At 39.3% G+C, this 22,731-nt stretch overlaps 1 protein-coding gene across 9 annotated transcripts in view; it reads left to right on the forward strand.

Annotated features, from left to right (window-relative positions):
• The window catches only part of msi2b (musashi RNA-binding protein 2b), a 344,415-nt gene that overhangs the window by 265,885 nt on the left and 55,799 nt on the right, over nucleotides 1-22,731 (forward strand). For all 9 annotated transcript variants that reach the window (XM_047379919.1, XM_047379921.1, XM_047379922.1 and 6 more), the window contains exons 9-10: nucleotides 4,051-4,165; nucleotides 16,813-16,887. In XM_047379919.1, coding sequence (XP_047235875.1) covers nucleotides 4,051-4,165; nucleotides 16,813-16,887 — 190 coding nt within the window. The remainder of the gene's footprint in view (nucleotides 1-4,050; nucleotides 4,166-16,812; nucleotides 16,888-22,731) is intronic.

Raw genomic sequence — 22,731 nt, forward strand, 5'->3', positions numbered from 1 at the left:
TAAACAAAAATAACACGATTTAACTGTTTTTATTCAAAACAGTGATGCAACAACTATTGCGATTGCTGTGAAACAATTATTACATATGGCTTACTAAGGTTTAAATGATGTTGTCAACACAATTCATTTATTATTCAGATTTAGGTCTTCCTTTCTGTTGTGGAATGAAAGGAAGAAACAAAATGAACAAATAAATAAATAATAAACACTACGTTCTATAGTAGTATATATATAGTTAATGATGTTAACTTATATTACTACTATTATATTAAAATATATTTGAAAAGCATAAAAACAAGAACTGAGAAGGTATTTTAGTACATATGTACATGTACAAATATATATTTACTGTATAAATGCAGTCGTGAAAAAATTACAACATCTTACAACAGCCTGTGTGTGTTTTTCTTACATGTTTGGGGGACATAGATATTTGAAATAAATTTTAACATGGAACATTCAAGTAATATAAACAATTTTAAACTTCCAACATTTTAAGTAAAATGTAGAGGACCACTCTGACTTCTATATGTCAACATCTGTTGTCTTGTACCACACACTGGTTTTGGGCTAGATGCCAGCATAGATTTGTCAGATGTGGAGGTTTTTGTTGCGGACCAAAGTGCAGATGTAGGCGAGGAGACGGCAAGGCGAGCAGAACGATGATTTATTTCAATCCAGACCTAGGCAAAACTCAAAGCAGGCAAGCAGGATGCAACAAATACATCTATGCGTCCAGGTCAGAACAAAGTACTAAATAAAGTAGCTAGACCTAGCGAAGGTAACACCAAGGGAGACGAAGACACAAATGACAAACCAGCCAAGAACAAAGAAACTAGACCAACTAATATACCGAGGGTAACAAAGGGCAGATGATCAAAAGAACTAGGAACAGGTGTGACAAGGAGGCAGGGAGGCTGAAGGAACAGGTGAAACTAATACAGAGACTACAGCATGGGAGGACTGACTAATAAACAATACCTAAGCAAAACTATAAACAAAGATAAATGTCCAAATGAACCATAAGAAACAGGAATAACCATGAACTAAAGGAAACTGAGAAACTGGAGAGAACAGGAGAAACACAACAACCTAAGAATTAACAAAGAACCCATAAAGAAAACCCTGACCACAAAAGTAAACAAACCTAAACTAACACTGACTGAAATAACTGGAAAGGAAGCGGAGAACGTGAGGACTAGAGTACATACAAACCAGAATGTAAACAATAACTAAAGCTAACCTATCAAGGGGGACTGGAAGAAGAGATACTAAAGCTAGAGAACTATAATAATAAGAAGAAAACCATTCTAAGTGATAAATAAGAAAACAACAACAACTAAAAGAACTATGAGCAAAGGGAGAGAGAACTGCAAACAGTAGGAGGCAGGAGATAGAACAAAACTAACACCAAAATAACTGAAGGAATAAACAAACACAAAACCAACACAAAGTCCAAAATGTCAAACCCTGACAAGATTATTTTATATGCTTGTTAAATTGTGCCGCAAGTTGCTTGGACATCATCTAAAGCCTCCATTTGCAGCTGGTCAAATAAACGTCTTTTAAGAGGTGTTACGTTGCATGCAGGCAGTCATGGACAGTGGTTGATATACCTCTATGAAAAGATTTGTTGTAGCTCCACTGCTGCGTATCAGTGCAGTGCAGAAAGAATCCTTGCAGTTCATGTTAAAAGCAATCGGGTTGAGATAACTTTAACTTGTGAACACTCTGTGGCTGAAAGTTTTAAACCTGTACCTGTGTGTTTGAGACAGCTACAGCCCTTGGGCCCTTTTCTTTTGCTAAGTTTTATCCCCTTCTCCTCAAAGTCAAGGCAGGTTAATGGGGTGTCGCCATTCCCAACAAGACACATTACTGCACAATGCCACCTTGATGTTTATATTGTGGGTCCAGATACAGCACTTTTCACAACTCATTATTGCAGCGACTTTATAAATTCAAAAGTCCTTGACAAGTTCAACAAGCCATAATTCTGGGAAATACTTTTAGCCTAAACCTGTACACTCAGTGTTCTTAAGCTGCTCAAGGTTCAGCCGCTTAAACTTTCCACTTGGCAAAATTCGAATCTCTGCCCTCACAGTTGCTGAACCTTTTGTAGCTTTTCATTGACAGGCGCTGAATTGTCTCCATGTCCTGTCTCCCCTTTTTTTCCTTTTTACCTTAACTTAGCTGACTCTTGAAAGCTCCTGTCTGCCTGCTTGCCTGCCTCACTCACACACACTTCTCTGTCTGTGAAGCAGGTGAACACCCACACGCTCACAACACCACAGATCTTGGCTTCTGACTGTTTTTTTAAATCCAAGACAAGGAGCCCTCGCTCTGAATATCAAAGACTCGTATCTGAGAGCATGTAGGCATGACTCACACATGGGGCTCTGTCTTACCCCCAGCAGGCCACCTAAGCGTCAAACTTGCTGGAAGTGGCAGGGGTTGCAGGAGGACGGCTGATCAGACGGCAGCGTGTCTGCAGCGTGGGCGGAACCCGACTGTATTTGTCACCCAGCCATGTGAACATATGAAAATCCCAGCAGTGTGCCGAGATTTCCAACACACTCATTTGTCCCAGCCAGCTCCTGCTTCCATGCCAGGGGTCATTCTCTTGACAATAGGAGTGCCTGTGCTCTCTTCAGCACAATGTCAAACCGCACCAGGCAAATGTGGAGTCCAGAGTGGCTGTGACAGCTACCAAGTGGCTGAGGGAACTGTGTACTTTAGTTGGTCGGCTTAAAATAAAAGGGGCTGCTAACAGCAACAAATAACACCTTTGCAACGCAGCAACTTCCCCTCTGTGATAGAAGCCTTTTTCATTAGTGTTCTCTTTTTACATGTCTTGTTCTCGGCTGGATGTAGTATACAGCGCTTGTTACACTATTGATTCAGCACGAAAACCTTTCAAGGCTTGAAGTATTCCTTCAGTTTGGCAACTCGCAGTAGCATGTTGTGCCTACCGCTCTATGTGAATAATAATGTTAACCACTGGCCTGTCAGGAGCTGCAGACCTATTTATATGGGTGCCGAGCTATACCTTTAGTTGATGTGCACGCTGCACTGGTGCAGGGGCTTGTCTTGTGCTGCAGGCCGGGATGACATGTGAATCACAGCAGCCGAGAAAACCCCACGTAAGTGGAGGCAGTGGGGAGAAGGAGGCGAGAGCCAGGAGGCAAACAGACAAACAGATGGACAGGCTGATGCCAAGCAGGCAGTGGAGCAAATAGATTGTGCAGCATGGTGAATGGACTCAGCCTACCAAAGAACAACCGAGACACACAAGGCCGAGGCAATGCCGTCAGCTGCTATAATTCCTACAGATAGGATGGATACGTGGTAAATAGGACTCTCATCTTTCTTCTTCCCCTCATCTGCCCCTGTCACATCCCTCATTTGATATATGTGTTATGTAGGAGGAGGGGTTGTCAGTCTTGCTGGATGGGAAATGAACAAACGTATATGTGTGAGATGTATAGTGAGAGGAATAAATGGATGGAAGAGATGAGTGCTGCAGGTGGAATCAGGCTGTGAGACACTGGCGACATCAGTTGTAAGAAAAAACACTTTTTTACTGTGTGAAAGCCTGCATTTGCAAAACTTGAATTACATGGCTATTATTGCAGTTATTGCTTCTTTGGTGATTATAACTTCTACAAAGGTTTGCTACTAGCATGGTAGAAAGAGCGTCTCCTACTCTTATGTCTTAAAACTCTGAAAAGTCTTTAGCTTGTATTTCCCTGAGGCTCTGGGCACATGCTCACTGAAGCAAAAACCTTTGCTTTAATACAGAAGGAGCACAATTGTAAGTTTTCCTTTGAGTCTTTTCTCTAAATTGTGAGCAGCTCAGATTGACTTAGTTGTGCCTTCTCTGTCTCTCTCTTTCTCTCCTATGGAAAACATTTAGCTGTGTGTGAGTCAGACAGAAAACCAGCTTTAGGAGCGGAGACAGCCCTGTCAGATCTGTCTTCTTGTGTACCTGCACAGTCTAATAGTTTGTCTTTGTGTGTGTGCATCTGTGTGTGTGTTTGTCTGTGTACATAGGTAGAATGTAAGAAGGCCCAGCCCAAGGAGGTGATGTTCCCACCAGGTACGCGGGGGCGAGCCAGGGGTCTGCCCTACACCATGGATGCCTTCATGCTGGGGATGGGCATGCTGAGTGAGTTGGATTCAAATGTAGTGTCACTGTAACTTGCACGCAGGAATGCACATACTCTTTGAACGTTTTCACATTTGGTCACAGCTACAAACTTCCTTGTATTTAATGGAGATGTTTATGCGGAAGCCTTACACATAGTTGTCTTAGGCCTCAACATAAACCAGTCTGAGTTATTTTGTCTCTGTTTTTAAGTCTTGCTACAGATTCTTTGCTAGATTTAGGTCTGGATGTGACTTGGCCATTCTACCATATGCAAATACTTTGACCTAAACCATTCCATTTCAGCTCAATCTCAAGTATTTTGCAGCCTCTAACAGGTTTCATAAAGGATTACTAAGTATTTATCTCCACCCATCTACACATCAACATAGACCAGCTCCCTTATGCTTAAGAACACTATTTTTACACCATGATACTGCAATCCCTGTGTATCAACATGGAGATGGTGAGTTTAGGATTTTCTGCAGTGCTTTTCACCACACATAACATTTTGCAGGCACTCCAAACAGTTTAATTTTGGTCTTGTCTGACCACAACATCAAGTTCCACAGGTTTTCAGTGTCCCCTACATGGTTTGTAGAGAACTGCAAACAGAACTTATTATAACTTCGTCTTCTTGCCACTCATTCATAACAGCCACATTTCCGGAGCCCATATCTGTCCTGTCAACAGATTCTTTCACCTGAGCAGTTGATTTCTGCATCTCCTCCAGAGTTACCATTGGCCTTTTGGCTGCTTCTGTGATCTATGCTTTCTTTTCCCTTCTTGACAGTTTAGATGAATGGTCATGTCTTGGTAGGTTTGCGATGATTGGTTGATTTAGAAGTATTGTGTGTGATGTTCAAAGCTTCAAAGATATTTTTTTCTAACCTAACCCTGCTTTAAACTTCCCCACAGCTTTCTTCCTGACTTGTCTGCTGTGTGCCTTGATCTTCATGGTGCTGTTTGTTCACTCATGTTCTCTTACAAACCTTCACAGAAGAGCTGCATTTATACTGAGATGAAATTACACACTCGGGGATTCTGTTTACTAATTAAGTTACTTTTGATGACAGACAGATACACAGAATTTTATTAGAGTTATCAGAGTGCGGGGGGGGTGCTGGGTAAAAATGCCTGCACAATTCTTTAGCTTTTTATTCATTAAAAGCCATGAAGACCATGAATCCTTTTCCTTGTACATCTTAATTATATGATACTTTCTTTTGGTCTATCACATAAAACCCCAATAAAACATATTGAAGTTTGTTGTTTAGAATGTAGGGCTGCACGGTGGCGCAGTTGGTAGCACTGTTGCCTTGCAGCAAGAAGGTGCTGGGTTCGATTCCCGGCCTGGGGTCTTTCTGCATGGAGTTTGCATGTTCTCCCTGTGCATGCTTGGGTTCTCACTGGGTACTCCGGCTTCCTCTCACAGTCCAAAGACATGCCTGTTAGGTTAATTGGTAACTCTAAATTGCCCTTAGGTGTATGAATGAGTGTGTGCGTGGTGGTTTGTGTGTTGCCCTGCAATGGACTGGCGACCTGTCCATGGTGTACCCCGCCTCTCGCCCATACACTGCTGGAGATGGGCACCAGCTCCCCTGTGACTGACTGTTTAGAATGTGATCAAATGTATGCAATAATTGCCTCTCAAATAAAATCAGATGAGTGTCAGATACACACCTCGTGCTGCTAAAAAAATTAAGTAAACTAACCCTCATCTAGAAAGCTCTATTAGGTGGTTGCTGCCCCTAATTAGGCTGCTTCAAGGTGTGCCACCAGTGGCCACTGTGGTCTATTTCGGGTTTAGTCTGGTACTGGCAGCCCCTGGGCATATAGGAGCAGACCAGCACATTAGCAGACTAAATGAAGAGGAAAATTGGTGTAATGTCATATTAAGGATTCATCACTGTGCCCCCCTTAATGGGTAATGAAGGGGACACACATGTCAGAGAGAGATCTCATCTACAGGGACCTCAGCTGCCGACCCACCCCTCTTCATTACCATCCAGCCAATGCCTGTGTCCCTTTTTATTTAACACCATTGCACTCTCTGCCTCCCTGCCCCCTTACTCACCTCCCATCTATCTGGCTATCTGTCTGTCTGTCTAGTTATCTACCTAGCTATCTATTTGTCGTTCACTTTCCATATGCATATAATTTGATCGTATGGTTAAGCCAAATGGATTTGCCATCACTTAAAGTCTTTTTCCATAAAAAACAAATGCTACACCTGCAAATGGTTCCTCCCCCCCTGAAGCAGATAGATTCGAATTTGCTGCTTCTACATTTTTATTACTACCAGATAGGGTTGCAGTTTAAACAAATTTAAAATGCTGTTATTTATTTTTAAATAAGGTTTTTGCTTTGTTTCACATCACAGGATTATTATACATGTAAATATCTTAAACATAAGAACAGTAAATACAAGCAGGCGGAAGCCAGATGAGAATGACTAACTCACAAATTAGCTACATTTACTTGTATAAGTGTCTATGACCATGAAGAGTATGAGTATCGTTTCTTTCTTTTAGTCTAAAGGTCAAAATACTGTCTGTCATGAGCTCATGTTTCACCAAACAGGGTTTCTCGCTGTACTTTTAAATATAAATTAAAGCTATTCCTTCTTTACTCTTTTCATAGAGGGTCCACTTTTCTTTCTGCTGTTAAAAAACCCAAGATGTAATACCTCCCTATGCAAATGCACTCCAGTCCACATGCAGATTTAAGTTAGTATACACTCCTCAGAGGCATGCTGTTAAAAATTAATTTAAACTGCTGAAATACTGCATACAAAAAATCTAAATAAATGTAAATGTTGATAAGAACACATTTTTTTAGATAACATTTTAAGTTTAAGAAAAAAACTCAAGCTTTAGAACAAATTATTCAAGTAATCAAGCAGCTTTAAATGTTTATTGAAAACAAAGGTCTCCTTCAGAATGTCTTTGTTCTACAATTTCTCTAAAACAACTTACATTGTTGTTCTCCCAATGGCAGTAAATTAATTCTATCCGCTCCTTGTTCATACATTTATCTCATCATTTGTCTGCAAAAAGTTACTTAAATTGTGACAGTTACTGCAGGCTTGACCTTTCTGTGAAAGTGATTATACAGTTGTTGGTGGTAAAACAGTTGATGAGTCTGGCCAGGTGCGTCCGTCAACTCTATCTTAGCCGTTTTCAGCTCTATCTCATCTGGTCCAAGCATTTAACAAGCACAGTGAACTTTTCAGAACTTATTACAGGCTAAAGTGTCTGTGCAGAGGAGAGCATTCTTCCCCTCCGCTGGGAGATGCCAGGCAGAAAGGCAGTGATGTGCTCATGTGAGAATATTAGCAGCCAACTTGTTTGGAGACGCTCTTATCTAAATGAAATTGGAACAAGGACAGCGAAACATTCCTTTATATAATTTGCATTTGGAAAAAGGGACCCTAGGCTCATTATTTAAGAAAGTGTAAGCTCCTTTTGTGCCAAATCTCATTAAAGCCATCCCTAGCTCCTTTGTTTACTGCCTCTAATCGAGGCATTTATCTTTATTGTGTTGTGCCGATGTATGTTTGCTGAAATTAATACACATTTGATCCTGGGCGAGGTATGGGTGTACCAGATGGATAATTGATTTTAAAGTGAATCAGAACTGTTGGGCCATAAAATAGGTACATTAGCATGCATATTAATAAGGCAAATAAGAGCACTAAGAGGCCGCCACAAGGCCAGGCACAGTAGCAAGCTTCATTAAGTGAAACAACAAGTTATCCCCTGCCTTTTCTTTCTTTTGCAATTTTTCCCAGCTTCCTTTTTGTTATTTTACACACGCTGGCACTTTAGGCATGCATGCATGTATCTTCAAACATCCCTGTGTTTCATGCATCTGGCTTCACAATTCTGCTTTTACCTATGTGAAACCTCTTGTAATGTATTGTTTCTTTATTTCAGAAAATGTTGAAATAGGGAAAAATCAAGAGCAGTGGCATCTGAGCCAGCAATTTCAGTCAGGCATTTATTCAGTTTGACAGTAAGACAGTATCAAACACATAATATCCAATACTTTGCTGGCTGTGATGGCTTTTCATTGTACCATATCACAGTTCTTTTCAGACCAAACAAACAATGAGGGTTTTTTTGCGAAAGCTATCCATCTGTAGCTTCCTGGTGATGACTTCTCATCAGCAGATGATGAGAACTGGTATTTTTTTCGGGCAATGCCTCTGTCCTACTTCATCCAAACCAGGTTAAGGTTCCCCTCACCGCCTCTCAGAGTTGAATTTCGTTTTGTCTGCAAGAGAGGCTCTGGCTGAGGCATTTTCCCATTGGGTCAGGAATAAATTGAACTTTTTCATGGACAGCAAACACTGATTAGATATTTATGACCAAGGTCAACCTTTCTGATTCCAGCTGGCACAGCCCACGAAGCATACAGAACAGAGCATCTACACACATGCTCACACTCGAACATGCACATATCCTGCATACGCACACAAAAATGTCCAGGCATGCAAAATATATTTTTCATGCATGTATAGACACCTTGATGCTGCAGAGATGTGCTCGTGTGTGTTTATCATACCCCAGGGCAGACTTCTAAAACAGTAGGGATTTGTGGTAAATACACAATAAAATAAGACATCGTAGTTGGACAGTTCAAAATATTTTTTCTAGCCTTTCTACAGTGACACAGTAATATTATAAATTTACCTCCTGCATCAGGGAGCAAACATAACAAATCAGGGTTTTACTTATATTTTAAAACAAAGCCATAAGAAGTATGAATTTCAGATATTAAACTGTGTTTAGCTTTTTTTTTTAATTGGCAAGGTTAGCAGTAACACTATAAAACTACACTCTTTTTGTGTACTCCCTAAAGAAGGTAGAAGAATGCCAACAATTCCAAATACAGCCTCTTAAAAAGTTAAAATGGTAATTAGATAAATCACCTTTGCTGTGTTTCATTCAGCCTTCCTGTCATCTTCTATAATTCTTGCTCTCACATGCTCTTTCACCACCTAAATGATGTAGCTTCCTACATCCCTTTGCCTTCTCTGATTTCATTTGAAGTAGCTCACTGACAATTAAATTAGCAAACTCAGTTACAGCTTACACTTTGAAGAGTGTTGTGACCCAGTAGCTTTTATGTATGGTACGTTCAGTGTTTCGAAAAAAGATCAGATTTTTGTATTTCCCACAGGCTGATTGATCTGAAAATTGCCTGATCGCAGTCAACACCATATTTCTCTATGCTTCTGTGTTGTTTTTTTTGTAAACACCATAAATGCAGTACATCACATTATGTTTAATTAAATTTACTTATACGATTGGCATCTTTCAAATAAATGAAAATTGATCCAAAACATGACATGAGATGGAACAAGTGAGAAATAAAGTAAAGACTAAGTCATCAATACATATACATAGATATATATATTTATGTATTTAGGGAGCTGCTGTCTATCTCCAGTGATTAATAGGTGTGAGGTGGTACACTCTAGACAGGTCAACCTTCTATCCCAGAGCAACACAGACTCACGATACAATTAACCATGTATGCACAGACTCACAACTAAGGACAACTCAGTGACTAATTAATCTAACATTTGTGTTTTTGGATGGCGGGAGGAAGGGCATTCACATGGAGAACATTCAAACTCCATGCAGAAAGACGCTGACTGGGATCCAAACCTAAAACCTTCTTGCTGCAAGGCAAGATGGCTATCAACTTCCCCACAATGCAGCCCACAAATGAAAAAAAAAGATCCAGTGGATCTGGAGCTATTTTTGTAAAAGAGTAAAATAGCGAAAACAAAATTTTTTGTGCTTGGTTGTCAAATTGTCAAGGCTACCAAGATATTCAAAGCTCAATAATGCACGAAATAGTGACATAATTGTACTACATTAATTTTTGCACATAAACTAAATCAGAGATCCCTCATACAGACAATTTAATTATCTAAGCATTTTTGATTTGTAACAAATGGGCATCTCTCCACTAGTGACAATTTACATTAGAGATGTACTACACTGAGACTACCAATTGGTATATATGTTGTTGTCTTGGGATTATTATCTGTCCCCTTTATAGATGATCATACAATAAAAAGGAGCATTTAAAAAACAAGTTCTTTGGTTTGAATCTGGCTCATTGTATTTTGGCTCAGGTAGTTCTGCTGTTGGACCAGATGCTGTTCAGGCCATAAAAGGCTGTGTGGAAGCCTTAAAACTCTTAGCGGTTTCAGTAAAACTATACATTAATGCTAAAGCATATAAAGCTATTATAGGAGCAATGACCACAGTTAAAGTCTTTGGTATTATAAATTATGACAAATAGACAGAAGGATGAATTTTATTTTTGATTAAATAACTAGGGTGAGAAAATCTATTTATTATTTGGCTATTCTACTGCAGTAAGTTTACTACACTGTTGTAGGCTGTCTGTAGTGGGTTGTCTTTCATCATATAGACATATACTTGTTACATCTTTGTTAATGGGTAATGGCTCTTCAATTTATCCCTACCATTGATGCAAGAATTTATAGGTTTTTATGGGTCAGGGAGGGGTTCTGACGGTTGTTTGTACTTATGTACCAAACAGCAATTCAGACTACCCACCCTTTTTGGAGTCCTTGGAGGGGGTGTTGGAGATTACCCCTCCGGGTGACTCCTTTGTTCTGCTGTGGAACTGTTTTGTTATTGGACTTTTGTGCTCATCTTGGATTGTCCATAACTAACACCATTTTCAAGCATAAGGGTGTCCATATGTGCTCTTGACACCAGGACACCCTTGGCCACAGTTCGAATTATCGACTTTGTTGTCGTGTCATCTGATCTGCGACCGCATGTTTTGGGGGGGGGGTGTGCTGTTGACCTCAACTCGGGACGTTGTGGGTCGGTGGGCAGAGTACTTCGAAGACCTCCTCAATCCCACCGGCACGTCTTCCACTGAGGAAGCGGAGCTTGGGGACCTTGGGGCGGGCTCTCCAATCTCTGGTGCTGAGGTCACCGAGGTGATTAAAAAGCTCCTTGGTGGTAAGGCCCCAGGGATGGATGAGATTCGCCCGGAGTTCCTTAAGGCTCTGGATTTTGTAGGGTTAAGTTGGCTAACGCGACTCAGCATCATCACGTGGACATCAGGGGCAGCTCCATTGGATTGGCAGACCGGGGTGGTGGTCCGTAGAGTATGTTCCAACTATTGGGGCGTCACACTCAAGCCTCCCTGGTAAGGTCTATTCGGGGATTCTGGAGAGGATGGTGTGTCTGATAGTGGAACCTCGGATTCAGGAAGAGCAGTGTGGTTTTCGTCCTGGCCGTGGAACACTGGACCACCTCTACACCATCAGCAGGGTCCTGGATGGTGCACGGGAGTTCACCCAACCAGTCTACATGTGCTTTGTGGACTTGGAGAAAGCAGTGTCCTTTGGAGAATCTTGTGGGGGGTACTCTGGGTGAATGGGGTACCAGGCCCTTTGATACGGGCTGTTAGGTCCCTGTATGACCGGTGTCAGAGTTTGGTCCACATTGCCGGCAGTAAGTAGGGCGTTTCCAGTAGGAGTTGGACTCCGCCAAGGTTGCCCTTTGTCACCGATTCTGTTCATAACTTTTATGGACAGAATTTCTAGGCGTAGCCAAGGTGTTGAGGGGATCTGTTTTGGTGGCCTTTGGATTGTGTCTCTGCTTTTAGCGGATGATGTGGTCCTATTGACTTCATCAGCTCGTGATTTACAGCTCTCACTGGAGCAGTTCACAGCTGAGTGTGAAGTGGCCGGGATGAGAAGCAGTGCCTCCAAGTCCGAGGCCATGGTCTTGAGCCGGAAAAGGGTAGAGTGCCTTCTCCGAGTCAGAGGGGAGGTCCTGCTTCAAGTGAAGTAGTTCAAGTATCTTGGGGTCTTGTTCATGAATGAGGGAAAATGGAGCAGGAGATCGATAGACGGATTAGTGCTGCAGCAGCAGTGATGCGGGCGCTGTACCGGTCTGTCGTGGTGGATAGAGAGCTAAGTCAAAAAGCGAAGCTCTCGATTTACTGGTCGATCTGCGTTCCTACACTCATCTATGGTCATGAGCTTTGTGTCGTGACCGAAAGAACAAGATCACGGATACAAGCGGCTGAAAGTTGTTTCCTCCACAGGGTGTCTGGGCTCTCCCTTAGAGATAGAGTGAGAAGCTCAGAGGGACTCAGACTAGAGCCGCTGCTTCTCCACGTCGAGAGGAGCCAGTTGAGGTGGCTCGGGCATCTGGTTAGGATGCTTCCTGGATGCCTCTACCTGGTGAGTTGTTCCGGGCACTTCCCACTGGGAGGAAGCCCAGAGGAAGACCCAGGACACACTGGAGGGACTATGTTTCTCGACTGGCCTGGAAACGCCTTGGGATTCCCCCGGACGAGCTGGCCCAAGTGGCTGGGGAGAGGGAAGTCTGGGTCTCTCTGCTTAGGCTGCTGCCTCCGCAACCCGACCTCGCATAAGCGGAAGACAATAGATGAATGGATAAAAACACTGAGTTATTTTTAGTTTGTTGTGTCCACTAAAATAATGAAAAAGGAAAAACCACACGATAGGCTAGAAACAGCTCATTCACACCCACAGCCTATTGTTCCTTTTGCTTCTAATACAAAAAAATTAGTTGCTCACAGAAAGATATGTCTTATTTTACTAAAGACCAGGATAAATCAAACTGATTTAAGTATAACTAAAATCTGGCATAAATTTGTATTGACATTTCAAAGCTTTACAAAAACCAGAGTTTGGAAATCAGCTGCAAAATTGCAACTGGAACATTGCTGGTTTTAGGGGTCCATTTATGTTGTGAATGACTGTTAATAGGTACAGTTTGACATGAAAATGTTAATAGAAGTATGTGCCCTGAAACTATGGTCTTAATAGATTAAAAAGAGAGATGAGAAAAGCTGTCGTACCTGTTCTTTTCAAGCCCCTTATTTTGAGACTGAAGTTGAATACTATTCACTATTCATTTTCTAGGGTTAAAAAATTTGATGCAGAAAAGTAATACTTTATCAAGCTGCAAAAAAGAGCATAATAAATGTACAAAAGACTCAACATGTTTCCAAGGTCCCAAGATAGATTTTACATACAATGAAGACAGAGTTATTAAGGTTGAATTCCTAGCCTTATGTACTGCACCTTCCTCAGTAGTTTAGTACAGAAGAATCATTGATAGTGATAATGCCTAGAGGTAAACAAATAAAGACTAACTCACATTCCATAATCAGATGGGTTAATTATGTTCATATTACCCTTGATGATGCTCCCATCCTTTCTGACTTTCACTCTGGCTCACTAACTCATCCTTTTACTCCTCTCAGATTTCTTATTTTTGCTGTGTCCAACGGCTGCTCCCTCACATCCTCTCTCAATATGTTGTCCACAGCTGCTTCTGTCTGAAAACTGCCCAGCTAATTAACTGGTTGTTCTGTGGTCGTAATAAGAATCATGACAGCAGATGAACAATGCATCTGCTGCTCTTAAATATTTCTAAAAACACCGGTTCCTCTTTTGTCCCCATTGCAACGCCCAGGGATTTCTCAACAAAGAAGCTGATTTTGGCTCACAGACAGCACAGTCAAATCACATTTGTCATTATTAGACAGCTTTCTCACTCCGAGTCATTGTGTCAGCATGTGGGATGACCAAAATGTCAAACTGCACAATAATTGTATTAACATACAAGCTTTCACTCAATAAAGATGGAAAATAAAATATATATTATTTGCTAACTTACATATTTATTAGATTAGTATATTTTTTGTTCATGATTCAGCATTGTCTGTGTTAAAATAGGAAATATTTTGAATTCCTGTATATTATTTAAAGTTGCCCCAGTATCTCACTTTAATGTTTAAACTTAAAGTAAAAAGTGGAAGTCCTTTAAGAAGCATGTCTGGTGTCCTCTGCTTTGTTTTCATCTACAACTTCCTTACAAGGTAAAAGAGAAAAGCACCCCTCAATCCTTTAATACCCCAGATACTTATAGGAAAAGAAAGTAAATGCACACATTTCCTGAGTTTTATGTATCAGGACATATTACAAATGACCTGGTCTTTACCATTTCTAAAATTATTTAAAGCACACCTCAAGTCTACAAAAACACCCAACATCTTCTACCACATAATGAAAATGGAAAAACATTGTGTGAAAACGTAAGTGTAGCTCATTACTGAACTTGTAGAGCCATAGTAATACTGTTGGTCCAAAGTCCAATGTCGAAAACGAATAAACGTTTTTACCACAACTATATTGCTAAAAGCACAGTAAAAGGTCTGAACGGCTTTTATGATTTGGAGAGGAGTTTGGAGAAGTTATCTGGCCTTATTTGATAAAAAAAAAGCTTTGGTTTTATGATCATTGTATCCCCAGCTGTGTCTGGCTTTTTAAAAAGGAATCCATGTTAGTATTAAACTGTCCATTAAATAGTTTTTGCTAAAGCCAGATGCTCTCATTTGATGTTTGTCTGAACAGATTGGCTTATGTACATAAAATAAGGCACTGGTGACCCTGCTTACGTTATCTGCTGAAAAAAAAAGGCTGTGTTTCAGTTTAATTTTAATCAATGGTACAACATTTACTTAACCAATAAAAGTAAATTATATCTAAATGTCATGCTTTTAGGTGCCTCTACTTCCAAAAATATCCATCCATATTTAAACATAAACCATTTCTGCGATGGTGCAGCATCATTTCCAGGAGCCTGCTATAAAATGTTATTACATGGTGCTATAAAAATGCCTGAGAGCTTGTGGTTAACAAAAAACTGGAAATGAACATTTAAAAAAGAGAAGAGTAGTCGTATTTGTACATTGGTTTCCAGCCATAGCAAATCTGATGCCAGCACTCAATTACCAGCCTCTATAAAGATGTAAACTGAAAAATGTATGAAGATAAGAATGCATAAGCATATAAACACCCTAAAACCTGTTCTGAATCTTCGATTTTGGAATAAACGGGTAAACCTTGTAACCAGTGAGTAACATTTGGATTTTAAATGATCGTATTTTCCTGTCTTGAAAGAGCAGGGCAGGCTCTAGTTTTATTGCTATCCTTGTAAAATTTTACTGACTAAATTAATCACTGAGATCTCTGACAGCAGTCCCGAGAATTCACCCGAAGCAACAAAAGCAGCATGATCCTGTTTGGAGGCTGGTGCTGTTGTGAAAGACAACCAGCGATTGAGAGAGCTGCTTGTTGTTAAACTCTGCTTACAGGGAATGTTTTTCAGTCAACAAGGCTTTATTAGGTTTAAAGCCCACAAATAAATCTCTTCTTGCTTATTGCTATTTTTCAAACAAGGGAACTCTAGACATTGTATGTAAGAGCTGCGACAGTCCCAAATGTGAGGCTTGTTCTGTGTTATTTCAGGCATGTTGTTGTTGTTGTTGTTTAAGGATAACAAGAAAACTTTTTTGACAAAGTTAAATGACTTTGAGGGATCCATCTAGGCGTGATTCCTTAAAGCTATAGATTATTAGGAGTAGATCGGATGCAGTGCCTTGCTAAAGTTTTCATACCTCTCCCACTTTTCACATTTTTGTCATGTTATAACAAGAATCCTGAGTGTCCTTCATTATGAGTTTATGTGATAGACCAACTCAATGTAGCTGTGAAGTGGAAGGAAAATTTGTAAGCAATAAAATGCTATAAAAAATAAAAGAATAGTTTCTTGCAGGTTTATTCAGCCCCCCTGAATTTGATACCCCTTAATAAATTCCAAAGCAACTAATTGCCTTTAGAAGTCATAATTAAATAGACACCACCTGTGTGTTATTTAATGTCAGAATAAATCCAGCTGTTCTCTGGAGGTCTGAGAGGTTTGTTGGAAAACATTAGTGAACAAACAGCACCATGAATGCTAAAAGGACTGAATTTATACAGTGATTTTCCAGTCACTGAGACCACTTAAAGCGCTTTACACTAGAATGCACACATTCATACACCGATACGCAGATTGCTAGGCAACTTGGGGATAAGTGCCTTGCCCAAGGGTACATCGACATATGACAGGAGGAAGCTGGAGTCAAACCTGCAACTTTCAGTTTGCAAGGTGACTACTCTTTCCATTGAGCCATAGTCCCCCAAGAACCACAGCAGACATAAGAATTCATCTTTGCACCTTGCCAAAAGCCATGTAGACCAAAATGTTTATTGGGTGATATTGTTAAGCCATGTAGACGTTTCACCCTGAGCACACCCACCCTATGATGGCACATGGTGGTGGCAGCATCATGCTGTGGGGATGGTTTTCCTCAGTAGGGAAACTGGACAGATCATGGCATATTGGTTTGGTGGAAGACAAATTGTGGCAAGACTTCATCGATCCAATCTGACTGAGCTTCAACTACTTTTCAAAGAAGAATTTGCATAATTTTCAGCATCTGGATTTGCAAAGCTGGTAGATACATACCCTAAATACAAATAAAGACCACAATTAAATTTTTTTTATATTAAAATGTTTTAAAAACCATCTAAACTTTTTTTAACTTGACCCTTATACTCTACTTCACCGTGTTGGTCTAGCACAGAAAACCCTCACAAAATACAATGAAGTTTGCGAGTGAAACATGACAAATTTCAAAGGGGTATGAATCATAATCCTCTGTATAAAAGTATTTTATTATTTCTACAGTTTAGCTCTTTTCTCAACATTCTTTTTTCTTTCTCTTCAACAAAGGTTACCCTAACATTGTGGCAACGTATGGCCGTGGATACACTGGATTTGCACCCAGCTACAGCTACCAGTTCCCTGGTGAGTCAAAGGCTTTCCTGAAATACGTGTTGCACCCAATTTCTGTTTTGCACAGTCAGACACACGTAGACATCCACACACATTTAAATCTAGATATATAAATCTTAATCAGTATACACGTCAGTCACCAAATCATCTGCAGGGTTATAAATGTGCTACGTGTCAGGTTTCCTCAACGAGATTTTGAAAGCCGACTCATGGTGAAGTAAATTGCTTACTCTTTTCTATCCCACACTTGAACACAACCATGACCAAACCTCTGAAATGGGCAAAATCCTGCATCTTCAGTGGCCCAATGTATAAAAACTTGTCTGTGGAGGGGTGGAAAAAATTAGCAGCTCTTTGTGTTGGCAGATTTTTTAATACGGGTCTTATAATGGAAAATAAAGTCATTTTCTGCATTAAAAGTGTTGACTCAGAGTGCCGGGCAATTTAATGGAAGTCCAAGCAGGAGGCGTGAAGCCTGGAGGTGAGCAGCTGTACCTGCGTGCTTCTGGCTCTGTGCTTTTCTCACTTAGACAGGCATCCTGTCAATTTCATGCTTTATTTAGGGAGCTTACACTTACTCTGTTTGCCATGCCAGACATCATTCCTGCCACTGATGAGACCAAATGGGAAATATCTTACAGCAGCTCAGATCTCTGTAATATTCTTTGTGAAATGGATTCAGAAATGGTAAGATGGGGGTCCAGCTGTGACCACCTGCAGATGAGGCATATGTTGGTTTTAGATTTGACCACAATGTTATTTGAAGGAACAGGAGGAAATACATCACAGAGTACTTGTCAATGTACATGAGAAATATACAAATATGATGAGTAACATAAAAAAATTATACAGTTTGTTTGATTATCATCTATTTTGATCCCTAATTAATCTGACTTTGGAAAGAATTGCCTTTGGATCCTTCAAAAATCCTTTACCCATATCTGTCAGTTCTTCTTCTATTCTTCTATTCTCTGAAGTCATTGAGGACAACAATGTCCACTTACAAAAATATATTTTAAAAACTGTAAGCTTAATATTATTTCAGCTTCTTTCTGCACAGGTATCTTAGGCAACTTCAGTCCCCCTCAAAACAACCAAACATTGAACGTTTGTGATGATATTAACCTGCAAATGTCAGTTTGAGTACTTGATGTCAGTGTTGTTTATGAACAAAACACAAAAATATCAGTTTCTTTTCTCATATCACACATGTTGAGCGACTGGTTGGATTTATTTCTTCTTACCAGTTTTAAATATGTGAAAGGTTAGTCAGAATATTTATAATTATTCATTTTTGCACAAAATGTCCACTTCAAATAACTGCTACAAAAATAGCCCAAATGTATATTTTTCCAACTTTTTTTGGTTGCTTTCTTCAGTCCTAATCAACACTATCAAATGGTGCATAATTGTAACGGAATTACGTTTTTCAGGATTTTAACCCATTAAATGCCAGTTTGATTACATAATGGCATTATTTTTTATGAAAAACACTATTTTCTATATTAAAATGTCTGGATATTTATTGGCTTTTGTGCATTTTTAGTGTTTATGTACTTTCCAATTTAAAGTTTGGACCAAGGCAGCTGCATGGAATTGGAAAGGACTAGAGACTTATAGCTGTTTAATTAAAGCAGCGCCGAATGCTAAGAGGTTGTCTAAAGCTAACAGACACAACACTTCTGAGTGGATTAAAGACAGATTCACCCAAAGTGACAAATTGGAGTCAGTTTCCACCAGGCATCTATGGTGAGTAAAACTGATTTATTTTAATGCAGTAATTTGAAGAGGATTTATATTATTCATCATCAAACTGAGATCCCAATCCCAACGCTTTTCCTGATATGGTTTTCTCCAATTCACAAGTTTTTACTTGGAGTTTGTTTTACTGTGACAACTGAATGTAGTGTGCTTAAGGGACATTTGTTAAAATTAGAGAAAGTCTGGGTAGTCTGTTTGGCATAATTGTGCTGGGAGCTATCAGTGCAGAAACATCAGTAGACTGGCTGTGTTGTGGTTGTCTTTTAGTTTACTATAAATGTGCTACAGACTAAGTGATTTCGTTCTTTGTACTATCAATTCAGCCGAAAAACCGATTCAATTGCAAATTTAGAAGCCCTAAATTAACATGATATTCATCCCAATGATAAGAGTAAGTAAACTTCTTAATGGGACTGGATAAAATTATCCCTTGGGGGTATTTATCAGTTCTTCAAAATACATCCTAACATTTACATGAATTAGATCAGATTATGGAGAAGGAATGGAAAACGAGTTAGTATTTGTTATGTATAAGTAGTCAAGCATGGATTTTCAAAATGTTGACTATTTTCACCAAATTAAACCATATCACCTTCCCTGAGGCAGAATATTTGATCCTATCTGCGTTAAACTCAATTTAAAGAGTTTGATAAAGCTGTATGATTAAAACAGCCTCCTCGGGGCTCACTCAACTCTTGACAGGTAATTGGAAATTTTAAGGAATGAATCAAACTGCTTGTCTAAATGAAATAACCTCAGGCTAAATATTGAACAGCATCCTACCTCGGGATGATGGGAAAAGCATCCTTAGTTTTAAGATGTGAATCTGTTTCTCACTGTACACAGCCTCTCTGAAACACTCCCGTATATAAACAGCGCTGAGGAGGAGCGGTCGACGTTCAAGAGGCATAAAATGTGGGCAGCCTGTTAGAGCTTTCTTTTTACTCAGTAAAGCTCAGGGGCTCCCTGTTCACAGAAAAATAAGACTTTACGCAATTGTTCAAGTCTCCAGACAAAAGAGTGATAAAACATTGATCGGTGATGAAACAGTGAATTAAGTAGAAAAACTCAATAAAACCTAAAGAGAGAAAGAAATTAAAGCTGACATCTATGTGGCTGAAAAAAAAAAACAGTTCAAGTGTACAAAACAGGACGTAAAACAGAAGAGATATATTCTGAACCTGAGTCAAAGGCTACAGTCACTTCCTGATCTCGGCAGCTCAGAACATCTGTGAAACTGACATTTATGTTGAACGTTGATCAACAAATGTTTGTCATATTGATTCACTACAATGTGTTTGTTTTTTTTGTTGTAAATTGTGAACAAACATACTCATAAAATCATGAAGATCATAAACTTTTAATGCGCTTAAGCTGTTTGCTTGTTGCATTGTCAATAAATTGTAAACTGCTGATGTAAATCAGATCTTCTGTTTGTCTGAAACTTGTCTGTGAAAGCAAGTAAAATTCAGTCCATTACCTCAACAGGGACATTCAGAAACCGGTTAGGGCTAAAGACGGACTGATGAGGTTTCTGGCCACTTTCTGATTTTGGTTTTTGTAAAGCTTTGACCTGCTGATACTGATTTTTGCTGATTTCATTTTCTTCATTATCTGTAATATTAGAGGTAAGAACAGCATTCAAACTAACCGTTCTGGCGTTTCTACTGTGAGTAAAATAGGGTTTTACTATTGTTTTAAAAACATAAACTAAATGATTGTAGTGTTTAAATTGTTTTTAACATCCTATAGTATGATTTAGGGCAGCCAGTATTACTAAAACAGCTGTCAGTTTCCATCTGAATGGCTTGTTACCTCTTCTGTGCCTACCCTAGCTTACTTTTAAGCACAAGACTGATACTCAAAATAGCTAGCATGTATTCTTCTCCACTTAACAACTTGTTGTGTTTGTAACCTAGTAGCGCTTCCAAAGTAGAATTAGCTGATACATTAGCTATGTGATATTTTAGTATATCTTATGAAATGACAGATTAATAAAAAGTGGTCATCAGCCTAGAGGATGAGTTTAAACTGTAAAGTGATCTTTTCTTTTTAAGTGTGGGTCAGGGGCTCAGGCTTAACATCTCTCCTCTAGCAGAACTCACATGCATACAGGAATCACAAAGGGGGTGTGATGGTTTCGTGACACATCTGCTGATCACAACAAATATCAATCCTAATTGGCAGAATGAAGGGCCTTTACAAAATCTGCATTTTTTGCAGCATAATTCAGGTAAAAATGGTCTGGCCAGCATTCCATGCCATGTCTTGTTTTCAAACTGTTTAATTTGATAAAGAACAGATTAAGGCTAAAACATAGTACAAGTTACAACTAAACAAATACATTTCATGGCTACTCAAAATAATTGAACTATTATTTACATACCTTTAGAAATGAATCATAAATGCATAGGTTTTAAGCATGTTTGTCCCATTTTTTAGCTTGAATGTTGTGAATTGGTGAGAACAAAAGAAAATGGAAAGTGTTTGATAAAGGCAGCGTCTTTTGTTTCATGTGCTGTTTTAAAATTCTGAGCTGTTTATATGCACTGTTGCAAATTACGCACTGTTTACCTCGTGACTGCATAATTTCAGCATAATGCGTGAATCTCACTTTGGATTGAAACTTAATTTTAGACATTACTGTCTGACGGATGTGTAGTAATCAAGAGAACAGCAGTGTTTACTATTACTGCGGAATAAAAAATGGTGAGGGGCGTTCAGCAAACTAGAATCCAAATGTTTTTTTTATTCATCAGACAGTTTCTTTAAGAATTGAAACTTACTTGATTATTTATTATGGTTAGGAAACCCCATTTCAAAGCTTTACAGTGCTTTTTTTTTGTTCTGTTGATAGTCATGATTAAAATCTTTCTCAATTTATTTTTATGCACGTTCAATACAAAAAACGTCCTTAAAGAATACTCGAGTACACTGTATTATTATCTGCCTAGACAGGCTTGTAGTACTGTATTATTACTGCATGCAATTTAGAATATTTTAAGGCTTTCTTTTGATGACTGACACAACTGTCCATCCATCCATATATCCATCTAGTTTTTGTAGATCCGATTTTAAGCATGACCACTGTAGAAACATTTGGCAAGTTTTGTGATTATACTTTATTATGTCTAAAAATAATAAGGAAATGTAGAGTTTTGAATCAGGGAAAAAGTGGAATTTGACTTGAAAAACGGCTAGAACCTTGAGTGCTTAAGTAGGGTGAATCAAATTCAAACTGACTCGCTGAATTTGCTCTTCAATCAAAAAGAAAAACAGTTTTTTGCACTTCATTTTCTATACCTCAAAAAAGATGTTATTTACAGCATGTAGAATGTTTTCCAAAAGTGGGGAGAAACGAAGCTTTTTCTGAGAGAGAGCAACTCCGGATTGCAGCTGTTTGGAGAGATGTCCGCATTAATGTAATGATAAGATAAAAGTACCATTCACCACGAACAACGTTGAACACAGCTCAGTGTTGCTGCTGCTGGGGCAGGAATCAAAGTATAAAAATCAAGTACACAGCAGCCGCACTCGCCTCAGCTTAAATAATCAGACCTTGGAGCTGAAATTTATTTGACTTCAAAAAGCAAATCAAAACTGTTATTAGATTAATTTGAGGTACAAAAGGCCCCGGATTCCGTTCTGTTAGACTTTAAAGAGCACACTATGCTAACTAATTTGATGTTTAAGCAGTTGAAAACAGCTGGATGGAGAATAATTTCAGATGGCTTTAGAAGCAGAGAATTTTTACAGTCTGATTTAAATTAAAATCATCGCCTCCTGTTGTGTTGTAAGGTTCAGGGATTTCTGTATCCTGTTTAGGGAGAACAAAACAGCCCTAACTTTACTTCATGTACAGGGGTTGGACAATGAAACTGAAACGCCTGTCATTTTAGTGTGGGAGGTTTCATGGCTAAATTGGACAAGCCTGGTAGCCAGTCTTCATTGATTGCACCAGTAAGAGCAGAGTGTGAAGGTTCAATTAGCAGGGTAAGAGCACAGTTTTGCTCAAAATATTGAAATGCACACAACATTATGGGTGACATACCAGAGTTCAAAAGAGGACAAATTGTTGGTGCACGTCTTGCTGGC

The sequence above is a fragment of the Girardinichthys multiradiatus genome, chromosome 11 (assembly GCF_021462225.1).
Source record: "Girardinichthys multiradiatus isolate DD_20200921_A chromosome 11, DD_fGirMul_XY1, whole genome shotgun sequence".
Lineage (NCBI taxonomy): Eukaryota > Metazoa > Chordata > Actinopteri > Cyprinodontiformes > Goodeidae > Girardinichthys > Girardinichthys multiradiatus.